This window comes from Brachionichthys hirsutus, unplaced genomic scaffold, assembly GCF_040956055.1.
Source record: "Brachionichthys hirsutus isolate HB-005 unplaced genomic scaffold, CSIRO-AGI_Bhir_v1 contig_131, whole genome shotgun sequence".
Classification (NCBI taxonomy): domain Eukaryota; kingdom Metazoa; phylum Chordata; class Actinopteri; order Lophiiformes; family Brachionichthyidae; genus Brachionichthys; species Brachionichthys hirsutus.
In genome coordinates this window covers 21,088-33,310 of record NW_027180696.1, presented here as the reverse complement: position 1 = coordinate 33,310, position 12,223 = coordinate 21,088, and the positions used below count along the sequence as shown (strand labels likewise).

General features: G+C 43.7%; 1 protein-coding gene across 1 annotated transcript; it reads left to right on the top strand.

Moving 5' to 3' along the window:
- The first annotated feature begins 670 nt into the window (after window positions 1-670).
- On the top strand, window positions 671-5,661 carry LOC137916447 (queuine tRNA-ribosyltransferase accessory subunit 2-like). Its single transcript, XM_068759469.1, has 8 exons — window positions 671-882; window positions 971-1,026; window positions 1,184-1,260; window positions 1,478-1,687; window positions 2,318-2,517; window positions 3,069-3,238; window positions 5,164-5,275; window positions 5,403-5,661. The coding sequence occupies exons 1-8, from the start codon at window positions 680-682 to the stop codon at window positions 5,659-5,661; spliced, it is 1,287 nt and encodes a 428-aa protein (XP_068615570.1). The 5' UTR covers window positions 671-679.
- The last annotated feature ends 6,562 nt before the right edge of the window (window positions 5,662-12,223 follow it).

Here is a 12,223-nt window from a genome sequence, read left to right as displayed (position 1 = left end):
TGCAGTTACAGAATTAGCTTCTGCTACTTTTTATGTAATCGTAACTATGACAACGTAGTCCTATTTAAAAGTTATATAAATATTCACAAGTCAAAACAAAGAGTCTTCGCCAAAAACTCACGGCATCCTCAACACAACCGCTTCCAAAGGAGTATGGGTACTGTAGTACATTAACGTTTTTTGTACTGTCATCGAGTCACTGCAGGACTACATGTCCCATGACACTTTGTAATTCCTTAAGGAATGTTTGGTATCCATAGCAACTACTTGGTGCAACATTACATAAGGAAAATGGGCTTTAAAATATGAAAATATCATACAAAAATAAACAACGAAATACTTATTTAAAGCTTTTTACGAAACGGAAAAATATTGGTGTCTCTGGGGGGGGACGTCGCGTTTTGTAGTTTTCCCACGTGACGGCGACCGGTGATGACGACATAATGACACGCTTTGTAGTTCCTCTCAGGTCGTTAGTTTTGCAGGGAAAGGATGAAACATATTCTTAAATTATTAACGCGTACAATTCAACCCAGCACACATTGTGAAGAACCCGCAGATCAATAAACATCTGGAGTCGACGAACGGTCTGACGTCACGCGCGCGGCGAGGCTAGTTAGCGACGCTAGCTAATTCACGTGTGCTAGCGCACTGTGGTCCAGCGGTTACCGGGAACGGGATGAAGCTGGAGCTGTCCCGAGTGCTGCGGGGAACCGCTCGGGTGGGGGCCCTGAAGGGGCTCGGCAGGACGGGGCAGCATTCTCTGGAGGTACCGGCGTGTCTGCTCTACACGCACCTCGGCACGGTGCCTCACCTGACCCAGGACACGCTGCGCACCCTGAACAAGCTGCCTTCTGTCACACAGGTGACCCTGTCCAGCATGTAAGATGACATCATCACGCGCGCGCACGCACACGCACGCACACACACACAGTCAAACTAAACAGTGAATTTAACCCCCCCCCCTTAGAGCAGAGCACCTGGAGGTGTTGGAGGATTTTAAGGATGGATTCAGGAAGTTTGCAGGTAACTTTACTTCTGTTTACTCTTTTTCTTCCTTTGTATCGTCTATTCTAGACGCTCTGTGGCTGTGATCCACTTTGTGATCCACTTTGTGATCCACTTTGTGATCCGCTTTTGTGCTCCGTAATGTGCATTGATCTCTGTTCTGTGCTTTGTTCAGGTCTTCATGATACGGTCCTGTACTGCTCGCTTCACGACCCCGCGACCCCGTGCCCAGCAGGCTACACCACTAACAAGGTGAACTTCGGCTTCTGCACGACTTCTCCCGTAGATGGGAGCTAAATGTCTTCCTGAAGCCAGCAGCGCGTTAGCTTAGCGTTACATAAAAAGATGCTTGCATTCTGCAGATAAAAGAGACATTACATGTGCATATGTTGAAAACGACCCAATAATAAAGAATCCCATAAAACAATTCCTGGACCCCCCCCCCCCCCCCTCTCTGTGTCTTCATCAGACGGTGTCTGTGTGGGGCAGCGGAGGCCGGACGGAGCTGACCGTGGATAAATTCATGGCTCTCCTGAAGGCCGTGCAGCCCGATTGGTACCAGAGCATGGCAGACGGCGAGACGTGGCAGAACAACACCTCCCGGAAAAGGGTTCGGAAATCGGTGGATCGGACCCTCAGCCACTTGGACGAGTGTCTGCTGGTGCATCACCAATCACAGGTGCACAAAACAAAACGGCCTTCCTGTTAGATTTGTGCGGCGGTGAATCGCTACCACGTTTATAACTTGTTATACTCCTGATTCTAACTCGGCTATGCTGCAGAGGATGTTTCATAAATCGCTCCTGCCCCCCTCACAAGATAGTTAGCTTTTTTTTTTTTATGATGCTCGTTTTTCACTGCCAGGATATCTTTCCTAAATGCTGTGTTTACGTGCTGCTCCTCGTGATTAAAAGTGCGTTTCAAGCTTGGAAACGATGTGGAGCAAAGCGCTGAGCGGGATCGGTGGCGTATCGTGGGGTAAATTCATCGATCCGTGCTGACGCAGCAACTTGTGCTTCGCTTCTCTGCCTGCATTTCTCTGGTTTGTGCCGTCTATTCGTATTCATGCCGCGTCATCTAAACCCCGATAAGCGCTGGCGAGGAATGAACCCATTTATTTTCACTTCACTTCCATTCAAAGATGATCACGCCGAGAAAAAGCAGCTCGAATCGGTCGTTCAACACATTTTGTGTCTCGTCGGGTGTCGCTATCAGTATCTCTCTCTCTCTCTCTCTCTCGCTCTCCGCCTCTTGCTGTTCTTTCTATCTTCCATGCTGGTTAATCCCAAACCCGTCTGATTATTGCCAGGAGCTGGAGGGAACGGAGGTGTTCGGGGTGGTGGAGGGAGGAGACATCCCGGAGGAGAGGCTGCGCTCGGCCAGAGAGACGGCGAAGAGGCCCGTGGCAGGATTCTGCCTGGACGGCTTCCAGACGGGCGCCATGGACCGGACCCTGAGGACCCAGCTCATCAGCGCTGTGGCCAAGGAACTACCCGAGGACAAACCCAGGTCGACGCTGCTTATCAGTCTGAGAGAGAGTGATGGGTTTTTATTGATTACAGTTGCAGGAGGACTTTTATCTTCTAATCACAAACTCTTTCCTGATTATTTAATAATAGTTAAAAAAAAAAAAAAAAGCCGCAACCACACAAAACAGTGGCCTTCATGTTGGTGTCAATAAAACTGATTATTTATTTTTTTTACTCTAGTTGAATAGCAGACGCTTTTCAATGATGAAAAATGTCACAAACCAGTAGCCCCTCGGGGGCTTTTCACGGTAATCTGCCCCCCCCCCCCCTCCTCGTCTCCTGGAGGTGTGATGGAGGAGTCTGGCGGCGGCTCCGAGTTATGAGATAGTGCTGCTTCCTACTGGAAAGTGGAGTTGAGTCATTTTCAAATGCTAAATCGGGTTTGACCACGACGGCTGCAGGCGGGGGGGAATCAGAAGGAGTCTGTTTACTGGGTGCCTTTTCTAACGCATGTTCTGTGTTCTACGTCGGTGCGAGCCCGAACCCTGTGCACTGTGCTGGCTGCTGATTGGCTGTTTGCGTTGTCCTCAGACTGCTGCGGGGCGTGGGCCAGCCGGATGAGGTGCTGGCATGCGTGGAGGCCGGCGTCGACCTGTTCGAGAGTCACTTCCCCTTCCAAGCGACGGAGCGAGGCTGCGCTCTGTGCTTCAGCTTTGACATCTCCTCGGACCCAGAGCTCGCAGGTAGAGCGCCGCCTGCAGGTTGGGGGGTATAACTGCAGGGTAGATTTGTTCTGTATGTCCTTTAAGGATAAATCAATGTCAGATTTAAATAAAGCAGCATAATGAAAGAAAGTTAAACTGGGTGCATGTATGGATAAATATATTTTATTATTGGTGATTCTAAGTTTTTCTGGTAGTGTAGGCCGATATTTAAGTTTCAACAACATTTATTTGTGTTTAGATGTTCCAGTGTTCCCAGATTCATGGTCTCCCTTTCATTATTCTGCTTAAGGATCCTTGTACTAACAGTGTTCCATACGCTGCTGAGCTAGTATTGTTCTGTAAGAGATCTGCTATCTCGTCCAGCTCAGGCTTTAATTATTTAGATCGCTACATTACCGATATGCAGCTTTTAAGTTAAGGCACAATGAAATTTCATTCTGAATTTAAAACGGTGTCTGAGAGACATTTTTAATAATTTGGCACCACTTCGGTCGTCAGTCATTTTACCCTAATGACCTTTCAGGTAAAGCCGCCTTGCAGAAAGCCATAATATTTTTTTTTTTTAAATAAATTATTATTATTTATTTATTTATTTATTTTATGTAAGAAAAAAAGACTTGCTCCAAAGAACAAAGCACTGGTTGCCTCTCTTTAAGTTCAACATGCACACCTTGAGCTATCCGACATGTCATAATGCGATTCGGGAGCTCGGCTTGGGAGTTTGCCTCGCCATATTAAATTGGATGAGAATGAAATGCTGATGGCGTTGCGTCATTTCTATACATAAAGAGGCAGCAGTGAGGAAAACAATATCCTTTGTCTTAAAGTGGAGGGGTTCTGCGTAGAATGTGTCTAATTATCTTTTATCGGACTTGTGCCGCTTAGTGTAAAGCCCATGCTGAGTGTCTTAAGTAAATGAACAACCCTGTATCTACTTTTGAATTGCCGACTAACAAGACAGAGTTTGTGTGCCGTTGGAGACGTTTTCCACCACTGGCTCAATAATTGATAGAGAAAAGAGCCAACTGGCCCTTAATGAGTAGGAAAGAAGTGTATCTTGCCTTCAGGGAATTATTCTAAATGATCTAATAGATATGAAAATTTATGTGCACGCTTTTTGTTGATGTGTGTTTTTGGTCAGTCGAAATAATTGGATTTAATAAACATTCAGTCAATGACTTGAAATCGGCGGCGTATCTCACAGCAGCTCCAGCAGGGTAACAATTAAGGCTGTGCCCCGTGTTCTGGTTGCTGTCCCAGTTGGAAGGCTGGGGGGAGGGTGCTGTTGAAAATGTGCAGACCTGGACCTCTAAGAACTTTGTGCTTCATTAAAAAGTTGTTAAACTCATACGACAGGCAGTAAAGGTTGAAGACGTCCTTTCAGTTCCAGCATGAAAGTGTCACATGCTAGTATACCTCTGGAAATCCAAAAAATGAGTAAGGGTGATGAGTTCGGACTGGAAAAACAAACCTGTATAGTCCTGCTACTTATGATTAGAAGTTAAGAACCTTAGTTGAAGCTAATTGTCTCTTTTTTCCCTCCTTTTCTTGATCATTCAATTTTGATTCTGCAGTATCTTAATTTTAATTGTGCATCGAGATGTAGGGAAGGATGTTTTTATCAAATCACACAAGTGGTCTGAGTCGATACTAGTCCTGCCATAAAAAACTAACACATTTTCATATATTGCTACCTTTTAAAATGCAAATGTTGATGCATATACTGGGTTCTCATCACAAAAAGATTGGTGATTAACTGCTTAAAGGATTAGCATTTACAACCATCTGTACCCTTCACTGTTTTGTACATACGGCTCTCCCTTGCAGCAAACATCAACCCCCCTGAGACAGACGTGTGCAGTCAGTTCTATATATAGGGATATATCTTCTGCTGAGATGAGATTATGGTGTGAAAGTGGGGTGTGTGTTGGGATTTATGAGATGGATATATATTTTGGCAGTTCTGGAGCCGAGCGAGAAGAAGCTCACTGCGGGGGAGACGCTGCAGAATGGCGAGCAAGATAATCTCAAAACACAAATGACGTCCTTTGAGATCAATCTCAACGACAGCAGGTTTGTGCCGGTTCTAATAAAACTTCAGAGGATTTTTATAAACGGCAGAATCTTTGATTTCGTGAAGTCGTGGTACAGGTTGCATTTTCACGAATATTACCGTAACTGCTTCTAAACTTCCATCCAGGTTTCAGGATGATTTCGGGCCCCTGGCGGAGGGGTGTGGTTGCTACTGCTGTACCAACCACCAGAGGGCGTACCTGCACCACTTGCTGGTGACCAATGAGCTGCTGGCTGGAGTCCTGCTGATGATCCACAACACATCCCACTATCACGGCTTCTTCGAGGCTCTGAGAAAAGCTCTGGCCTCTGATGAGCTGGACCTTCTGAAGAGGCGGGTGCTTAGAGAGCGAGGCGGACGGACAGAGACAAAGGACCAAGACTGATCGGAACGATAGCAGAGGGCTTGATGTTGCTCCCGCCTCTAAAGTATCACTGGGATGACTTGTCTCAAGTAATTAAAGCTGAACAGATCTTGCTTTTTAATTTTTTTTTCAGTTTCCAGTCAAACTGATTCTGTGATGATTCGGTGCATGCATGTTGAAAAAGTGAAAAAGGATGGCGATAACAGAGTAGATAAATTCGACTGTGATGTTTTGTGTCCTGGTTTTACACAAGGACTGCTCTTTTTAAGCCCCCCCCCCCTATTGATCAGAGCCGATGGCAAGAAGACAGTCGGGGCTTTGGTGGCTCAAGAGGAAGAGGAACATGATGGGAGGTCAGGAGGAATCTGGGTAAACAAAGAAATGGGAGGATGGCTTGAGGCGAGCCGTCGACGGCGACTGAATCCCTAAGCGCCTCCTAGTGTAGTCTCCAGTCAGCTGATGAGTAATATCATCTCAACCCATAGGGAGTACTTCGGTGACACTTGGAGGAAGAAAACAAAAAAAAATAGATCCCATTTTCTCATGTTGTACATTAAAATAATCGCGTCTATAGTAAGTGTCCTTTAGGTTTGTCTTATTTTATTCTTAATTGGTCACTGCGGGCATGCAGTTGTCATTTGGTAATGCTTCCTATGCATATTTCAATAAATTTAGCTTCTCATGCGTGTGGATTGATTTTCCATTACATAAAAACACGCTCACTAACCAGCAAGTTTGAAGGGCCCGTGCATTGAACACGCCGTTCACAGGGGGCTCGCAGGGTCTGCTTGGGATGAACTGAAAGTTTGAGCTGACGGCTCCACCAGACGGATAAAGATCAGATAAAGATGTAGGTTCGTACTTCCCTGCCACGCAGGCTGGAGGGGATGGGGATATAATTGGGTCAGACCATGGCGGTGTCTGTGGGGGGGGGGGGGCAGGTTTATGGAACAGCAATATATTTTTCCCGTGACATACTTTATTACATTGAGCGTTATAAAGATGCAGGTATTCAGCAGCTAATAAATATTTTTTTTCCTTGAATGAAGAATATCCAGCAAAAATAATACGTGTAAAAACATTTCAGTTTGGTTAATCGTGTGCAGGCAGGCTGGAGCGGGTGGAGGAAAGTATCAGGTTTAGGAGAGTGTCAGCGAGGATGAAGGGAAAGGTCTACAAGAGAGTGGCTCTGAGGAAAATACAGGAGGCGGAGCTAGAAGTGGAGGGGATGAAGACGCTGAGGTTCTCCTTGGCAGTGACCAGGTTGGATAGGATTAGAAATGAGGCAATAAGAGGGACAGTGAAGGTTATACGTTTTGGAGACAAGGTCAGAGAGACCAGACTTTGATGGATTGGACATGTCCAGAGGAGAGACGGGGACTATATCGGTAGAAGGATGCTGAGGATGGAGCTGCCAGGGAACAGGGCTAGAGGTTGACCCAGGAGACGATACATGGACGTAGTGAGGGAGGACATGAGAGTGGCTGGTGTTGGGGAGGACGATGCAAATGACAGGGTGAAGTGGAGACGGTTGGGTAGCTGTGGCGACCCCTCAGGGGACAAGAAGAAAGTACAGCAGTAGTAGCAGTAGTAGTAGTAGTAGTAGTAGTAGTAGTAGTAGTAGGCTCAGCTCAAGCTGTTGAATGCCTTTGGAGGAATTGTTCTTCTAAGTCTGGACTCCTGCTCTCCAGCCATTATTCATTTTTGAAATATTTATCAAGCTTGTGACCTTCAGCTTTAAGATAAAAGGAAGCACGATCGACTGATGAGATGTAGCATCGTGAAATAGAGTAGAGATAAACATAAACAGACGCTTTAATACACAGAGTCGCTGGAAGGGGTTAAAATAGACTGAGAGGTTATCAACGATATGTTAATAAGGAGCATGCTGGATCCACCTGAAGCACTGACTACCGGATATCACACGGGCGTTACTAAACCTATATGACAAGGGTAAAATATGCAGAAACTGTCATCTATCTATCCATCTATCTATCCATCTATCTATCTATCTATCTATCTATCTATCTATCTATCTCCCTTCTAATATATATACACACAAGTTTATTGTCTCTATTTGCCTATGTTTTTTGTTTTTACCAGATCCCAACATAGAAATCCGTGTTGTAGTATACAGTTCATAAAATCCCCACGTTACTTTGACTGTCGACCAATATAAACAAACAGGAAGATGATAAAAAAAAAAGCTCCATAGAGCTGAACTGCAGTGTCTGGTGATGATTGTCTGGATTTATCAGACTGATGGATCGGCCCATTCACATTTCAACTGGCACTGCTGGAAGGAAACCAATTACAGAGATGCGTCTTGGACTGTGGGGGGAGCATTTTTCTTCATTTGGACATTTAAAAGTATGAAATACGGCTTTTATCTCAATATTATGTCCAGTTTGCATCTTTATTGCGGGAGGATTAAGTGCCATGAAAAAGCGTTATTGGTGGATAAACTGAAAGCAGAGCTTGCATAATTATATCGCCAAGTATTTCCAGAATTCCATTTAAAAGCCGTGGAGGAAATGACGGCCAGAGAAGGGAGCTTTCGTTGAGGGATTGTGTTGTCGGCGCAGAGAATCCAGGCACTTTACGGGATTGTGAGGGTGTCAGTATTTGTTATGTTGAGAGGCAAGCATTTGTGATGTCTGTAAAGATTTATGTAACTGATTTGACAAGGTGCCACCAGCCACAGCCGCGGATCGATTATTTATCAGGGTAACCAGACGTATCTTGAAGGCCGCCGGAGTCCTCAGGGAGCTAGGTTGTGAACATTTCAGACCGACAAAGACAGACAAAGTCTCCCCGACGTGATTAGAGCTGAAACAAGGAGATGCAAAACATGAAAGGACTGCAAATGGACACAAAATGATTGTGTAGATATTAAATGAGCACAAAGTGACACAAAACAAGCTATAAAAATATGCAAAACGGCGACAAAGAGACCCAAGATACTGTAATTAGTTATAAATAGAAACAAAAGTGCTCTTAAGACACCACAATGACTTAATAAAGAAAAAAAGAAAAAAAGAAAATATTTGGAGACAAGGTTAGAGAGACCAGACTTAGATGTTTTGGACGTGTCCAGAGGAGAGACAGGGACGATATCGGTAGAAGGATGCTGAGGATGTTCATTTGTTCATTTGTGCATGCAGTCGCTGAGGTGATTAAACTCGATAGAATAACCAATGAAGTCAGGAAAATGTAAGATGTTGAAAATTATTGCAGCTCTGGATTGAAACAGGAAACGTTTGTGTATAAAATGCTTTCTCAAAATGATCCTTTTTTTCTGGGACTGATATACAAAAGTTTATTTTCCAGTGATAATATCTAGTCAATCTATGTGATAACAGTATATATATATATATATATATTTATAATAAATGAAGCAAAAATAATAATAATTCTTAATTTCAGTGAAAGAGTTGCTTAAATGTATCATCATGCAGCAGAAACCAGTTTGAATGGAGGTCGAATATAGTTGTGAAGTATCAAATTGGATCAATTATTTTTTACAGTAACTAAGCAATGAGGTGGAAATTGCATGATGATTTTATTATGGAATAAAGAGTTGATTTAGTTACCCCCCCCCCCCCCCCCCCCCCCCACACACACACACTACTCGAGCATGCCCAGAGAATAACGAAGACAAGCCACTGATAACAGAAAACCACCGCTTCACCACAGAAACTGATGACATCCTGTCCTCTCACTGCCTCCGTCTGGTGTACTGCCAACTAAGCTCGAAAGGAGCTGAGGATTTTACTTCAGAGGGAAAGTTAATTGTGGTGGCCATACTTTACTGGAGGCGGATGTTTTGTTTGCCTCTGACTCAGCAAAGACGCACTCCACAGAAAGAAAAATTGATGGAATTTCTAGAAAATAATAATAAAAAAAAAACATTTTCTTTGTACCGGTACATGGAATCGATAACACAACAATAAACCCAGGGACAAAAAGAGCAACAACATTTTTCTTTACATTTTGGGAGCTTATAAATTGTGGGTGTGATGATCTGTGCGCTGATTCGATTCCTCAGTATGTGATTATTGCATTTAACAAAGCAGTTAAAATGCTGAGAACATAAATCATCTCTTTTTCTGGTCAAAGGTCAGATGAGCTTTTGCTTCTGTAGTTTCTGTTTCACTGAAGCAGGCTTTTCATATCTGTGTAGTTCCGCTTCCCTAGAGGTCACGGGGAGTTGAAGGAAAGTCAGCTGTGTTCGGTTTATTAGGACAGCAGACAGATCAAAAGGTCACATGGGATTTGACCTTTGTTTGATGCGCATCAGCAGGGAAGTCGGGAGTGAACGCCTCCTCCAGTGTAATCCTATTGAGATGGGAAGAGAGAGAGAGAGGTGAAACGTGAACACTTATAGAAGCCCAATCAGCAGTTTGAAAACATGCTTAAACAGAAAAGCACTCGGAGAGCCCAGACCTCCGCCGAGCAGCTCGTTCCCCTTGGATTTACACAGTCCACATGGTGATCTGGATCATCATCAAAAGGTTCTAAATCGCTCTAAGTATCTTTATACATCAATCATGAGAAGTAAAAGTGAAGCGGAGTTGATGTGTATTTGTAACTGATTTTCTTTTTTCATCTGTATTTTTTTGAATTTTTTATCCGTAAATGGAGTTTTCAATGTAAAAATGTCATATTTTTTCCTGACCTTATTCCGGATCCGATCCAGATGAAATCCCCACCCTACGTTGGCCAATAATCAAACGAGATATTGAGGAACACATTTTATAGCTCTATTGACTGCAATGTTACCAAAAAATTCAAAGTGATCCAGAATCCAGGATCTCTTCTGGATCATGCAAAAATGTCATCCTCTGTTGTCTGTTCCTGGTAACGTTCCCAACGTGTCCTGAAAATGTCATCAAGATCTGACTGTAACTTTTTGAGTTATCTTGCTAACAGTCAAAACAGACAAAACCGACGCCGGCGAAAACACGACCTTAATCGCTCACATTAAGAGTGAAAGCGACCTTTTCATAATTATGTCTCCCCATCATGCAGCGATGGCTTACCGCTAAATTATTTATGAACTGAAAAAGCATAATGGCCTCATTTATGATTTCCAAATTCTCTCACACATCTGAGCGGTTGGCTGAAGAAGGAATGAAGCGATGATGATGCTGCTTCCCATTCATTTAAGGCGGAATATTATCAATCAGAGTTACTTTTTTTTCTTCGACAGGACTGGCTGGATATGAAAAGACTTGTGTGAGGGAATGATGGATGAGTGGTAGCTGACACAGCCCCTATGGGAGGAAGCGACAGGTATAGAAAGTGAATTCGGAAGTGGAAGAAACAAGTGTAATCTAGCCTCACGAGATCATCTGGGTTTAATGGACCATCAAAAGCAGATGAACTTGTCGAGCGTTAAGCCTGATGCTCAGCGTGACTCGCTGCAAATGGTGGCGTTTTAAATATCTCCTCTGGCTTACAACCGAGAAAACAGAACAAGAATACTATACTAGTAGAAGAAATATTTAACTTCTTATCCATTTTCTTTGAGAATTCCAGAGACTGTCCAGTGTTTGGCGGCCTTTTCATGCCATTTAAAATAAGAGTCGAACCATTCTTTTTTTTTTGCTTCATGTCTTTCACTCAACGACACATTAATCAAGAGAAAGAAAACCCTGCTGAAATGAATGTAACAATTCATGCCATTGTTTGCTTGAATATAAGCAGCGGAGGGAAGGCAAAGTATGACAGAGATATATATATCTCCTTGTTAACCTGACACTCCGTGTGCAGAACGAGATTTATAATCAATAAATGATTGAGGATTGTAAGATTTTGGGCAGAGGGGGGTGGGGGGGGGGGGGAGCACGTTCAAGCATCACGTCGTGGCGTAAAAGCTGGAAAGCAGTGCAAATGGAGCTTTTAATCAAGAACAGACTGTTCACTGCTCCCGCAGGCCTGTTAAGACCAGCACGTCTCATTACTGCCATGAATATTAAAAGTGAGCGCACAAAATGCCACAGCTAACAAAGCAGGGAGCAACCCACCCAAGCCTGAACGGAGGGCACAGAGAAGGAATATTTTTGGGGGTACGGCAAGTGAATCATAATGCCAATTAGACAGTAGGCTATAATGATGTGGAGTTTTGCTTCAGGAAATTGGCCACGTTATTTGTGAACACAGTGAAATTAATGATTTGTTCTGGTAGCTGAGAACCGCTGCTGCGGATGTCAAATCACAAGAACTCATCTTTAGAGGGGAAAGATTTGTTTTGACGGTTTGCTTAAAAAAAACACACAAACACAATTTGTAATTACTGACCTCCACCAGCAGTATTTGCTCCAGGATATGAAGTTTACATGCTGGCAACACGCTGCAGAACCGTTTTTGCTCGCTCCCCGAGCCATTTTCTGTGTCAGTATTTTCTTTTTTTATATAATTGGGCTTCTAATGAAAGGAAACACTCTGCTCCAAGTTGTTAGCGTGTCACGTAAATTTTAAAAAGAGTCACCATCTGACACAAGCTGTCCACAACCTTTCTGAAAAATGAAGTTTGGGCTTGTGATTAGCTGCCACTGTAGTCACAAAAGACATTTTTACA

Excerpts from the sequence above, each read along its gene's own strand:
- LOC137916447 (XM_068759469.1), top strand. The coding sequence starts at position 680 with ATGAAGCTGGAGCTGTCCCGAGTGCTGCGGGGAACCGCTCGGGTGGGG. Across the intron at positions 3,239-5,163 it reads AGGTAGAGCGCCGCCTGCAG|TTCTGGAGCCGAGCGAGAAG; the intron begins GTTGGGGGGTAT and ends ATATTTTGGCAG. Across the intron at positions 5,276-5,402 it reads ATCAATCTCAACGACAGCAG|GTTTCAGGATGATTTCGGGC; the intron begins GTTTGTGCCGGT and ends ACTTCCATCCAG.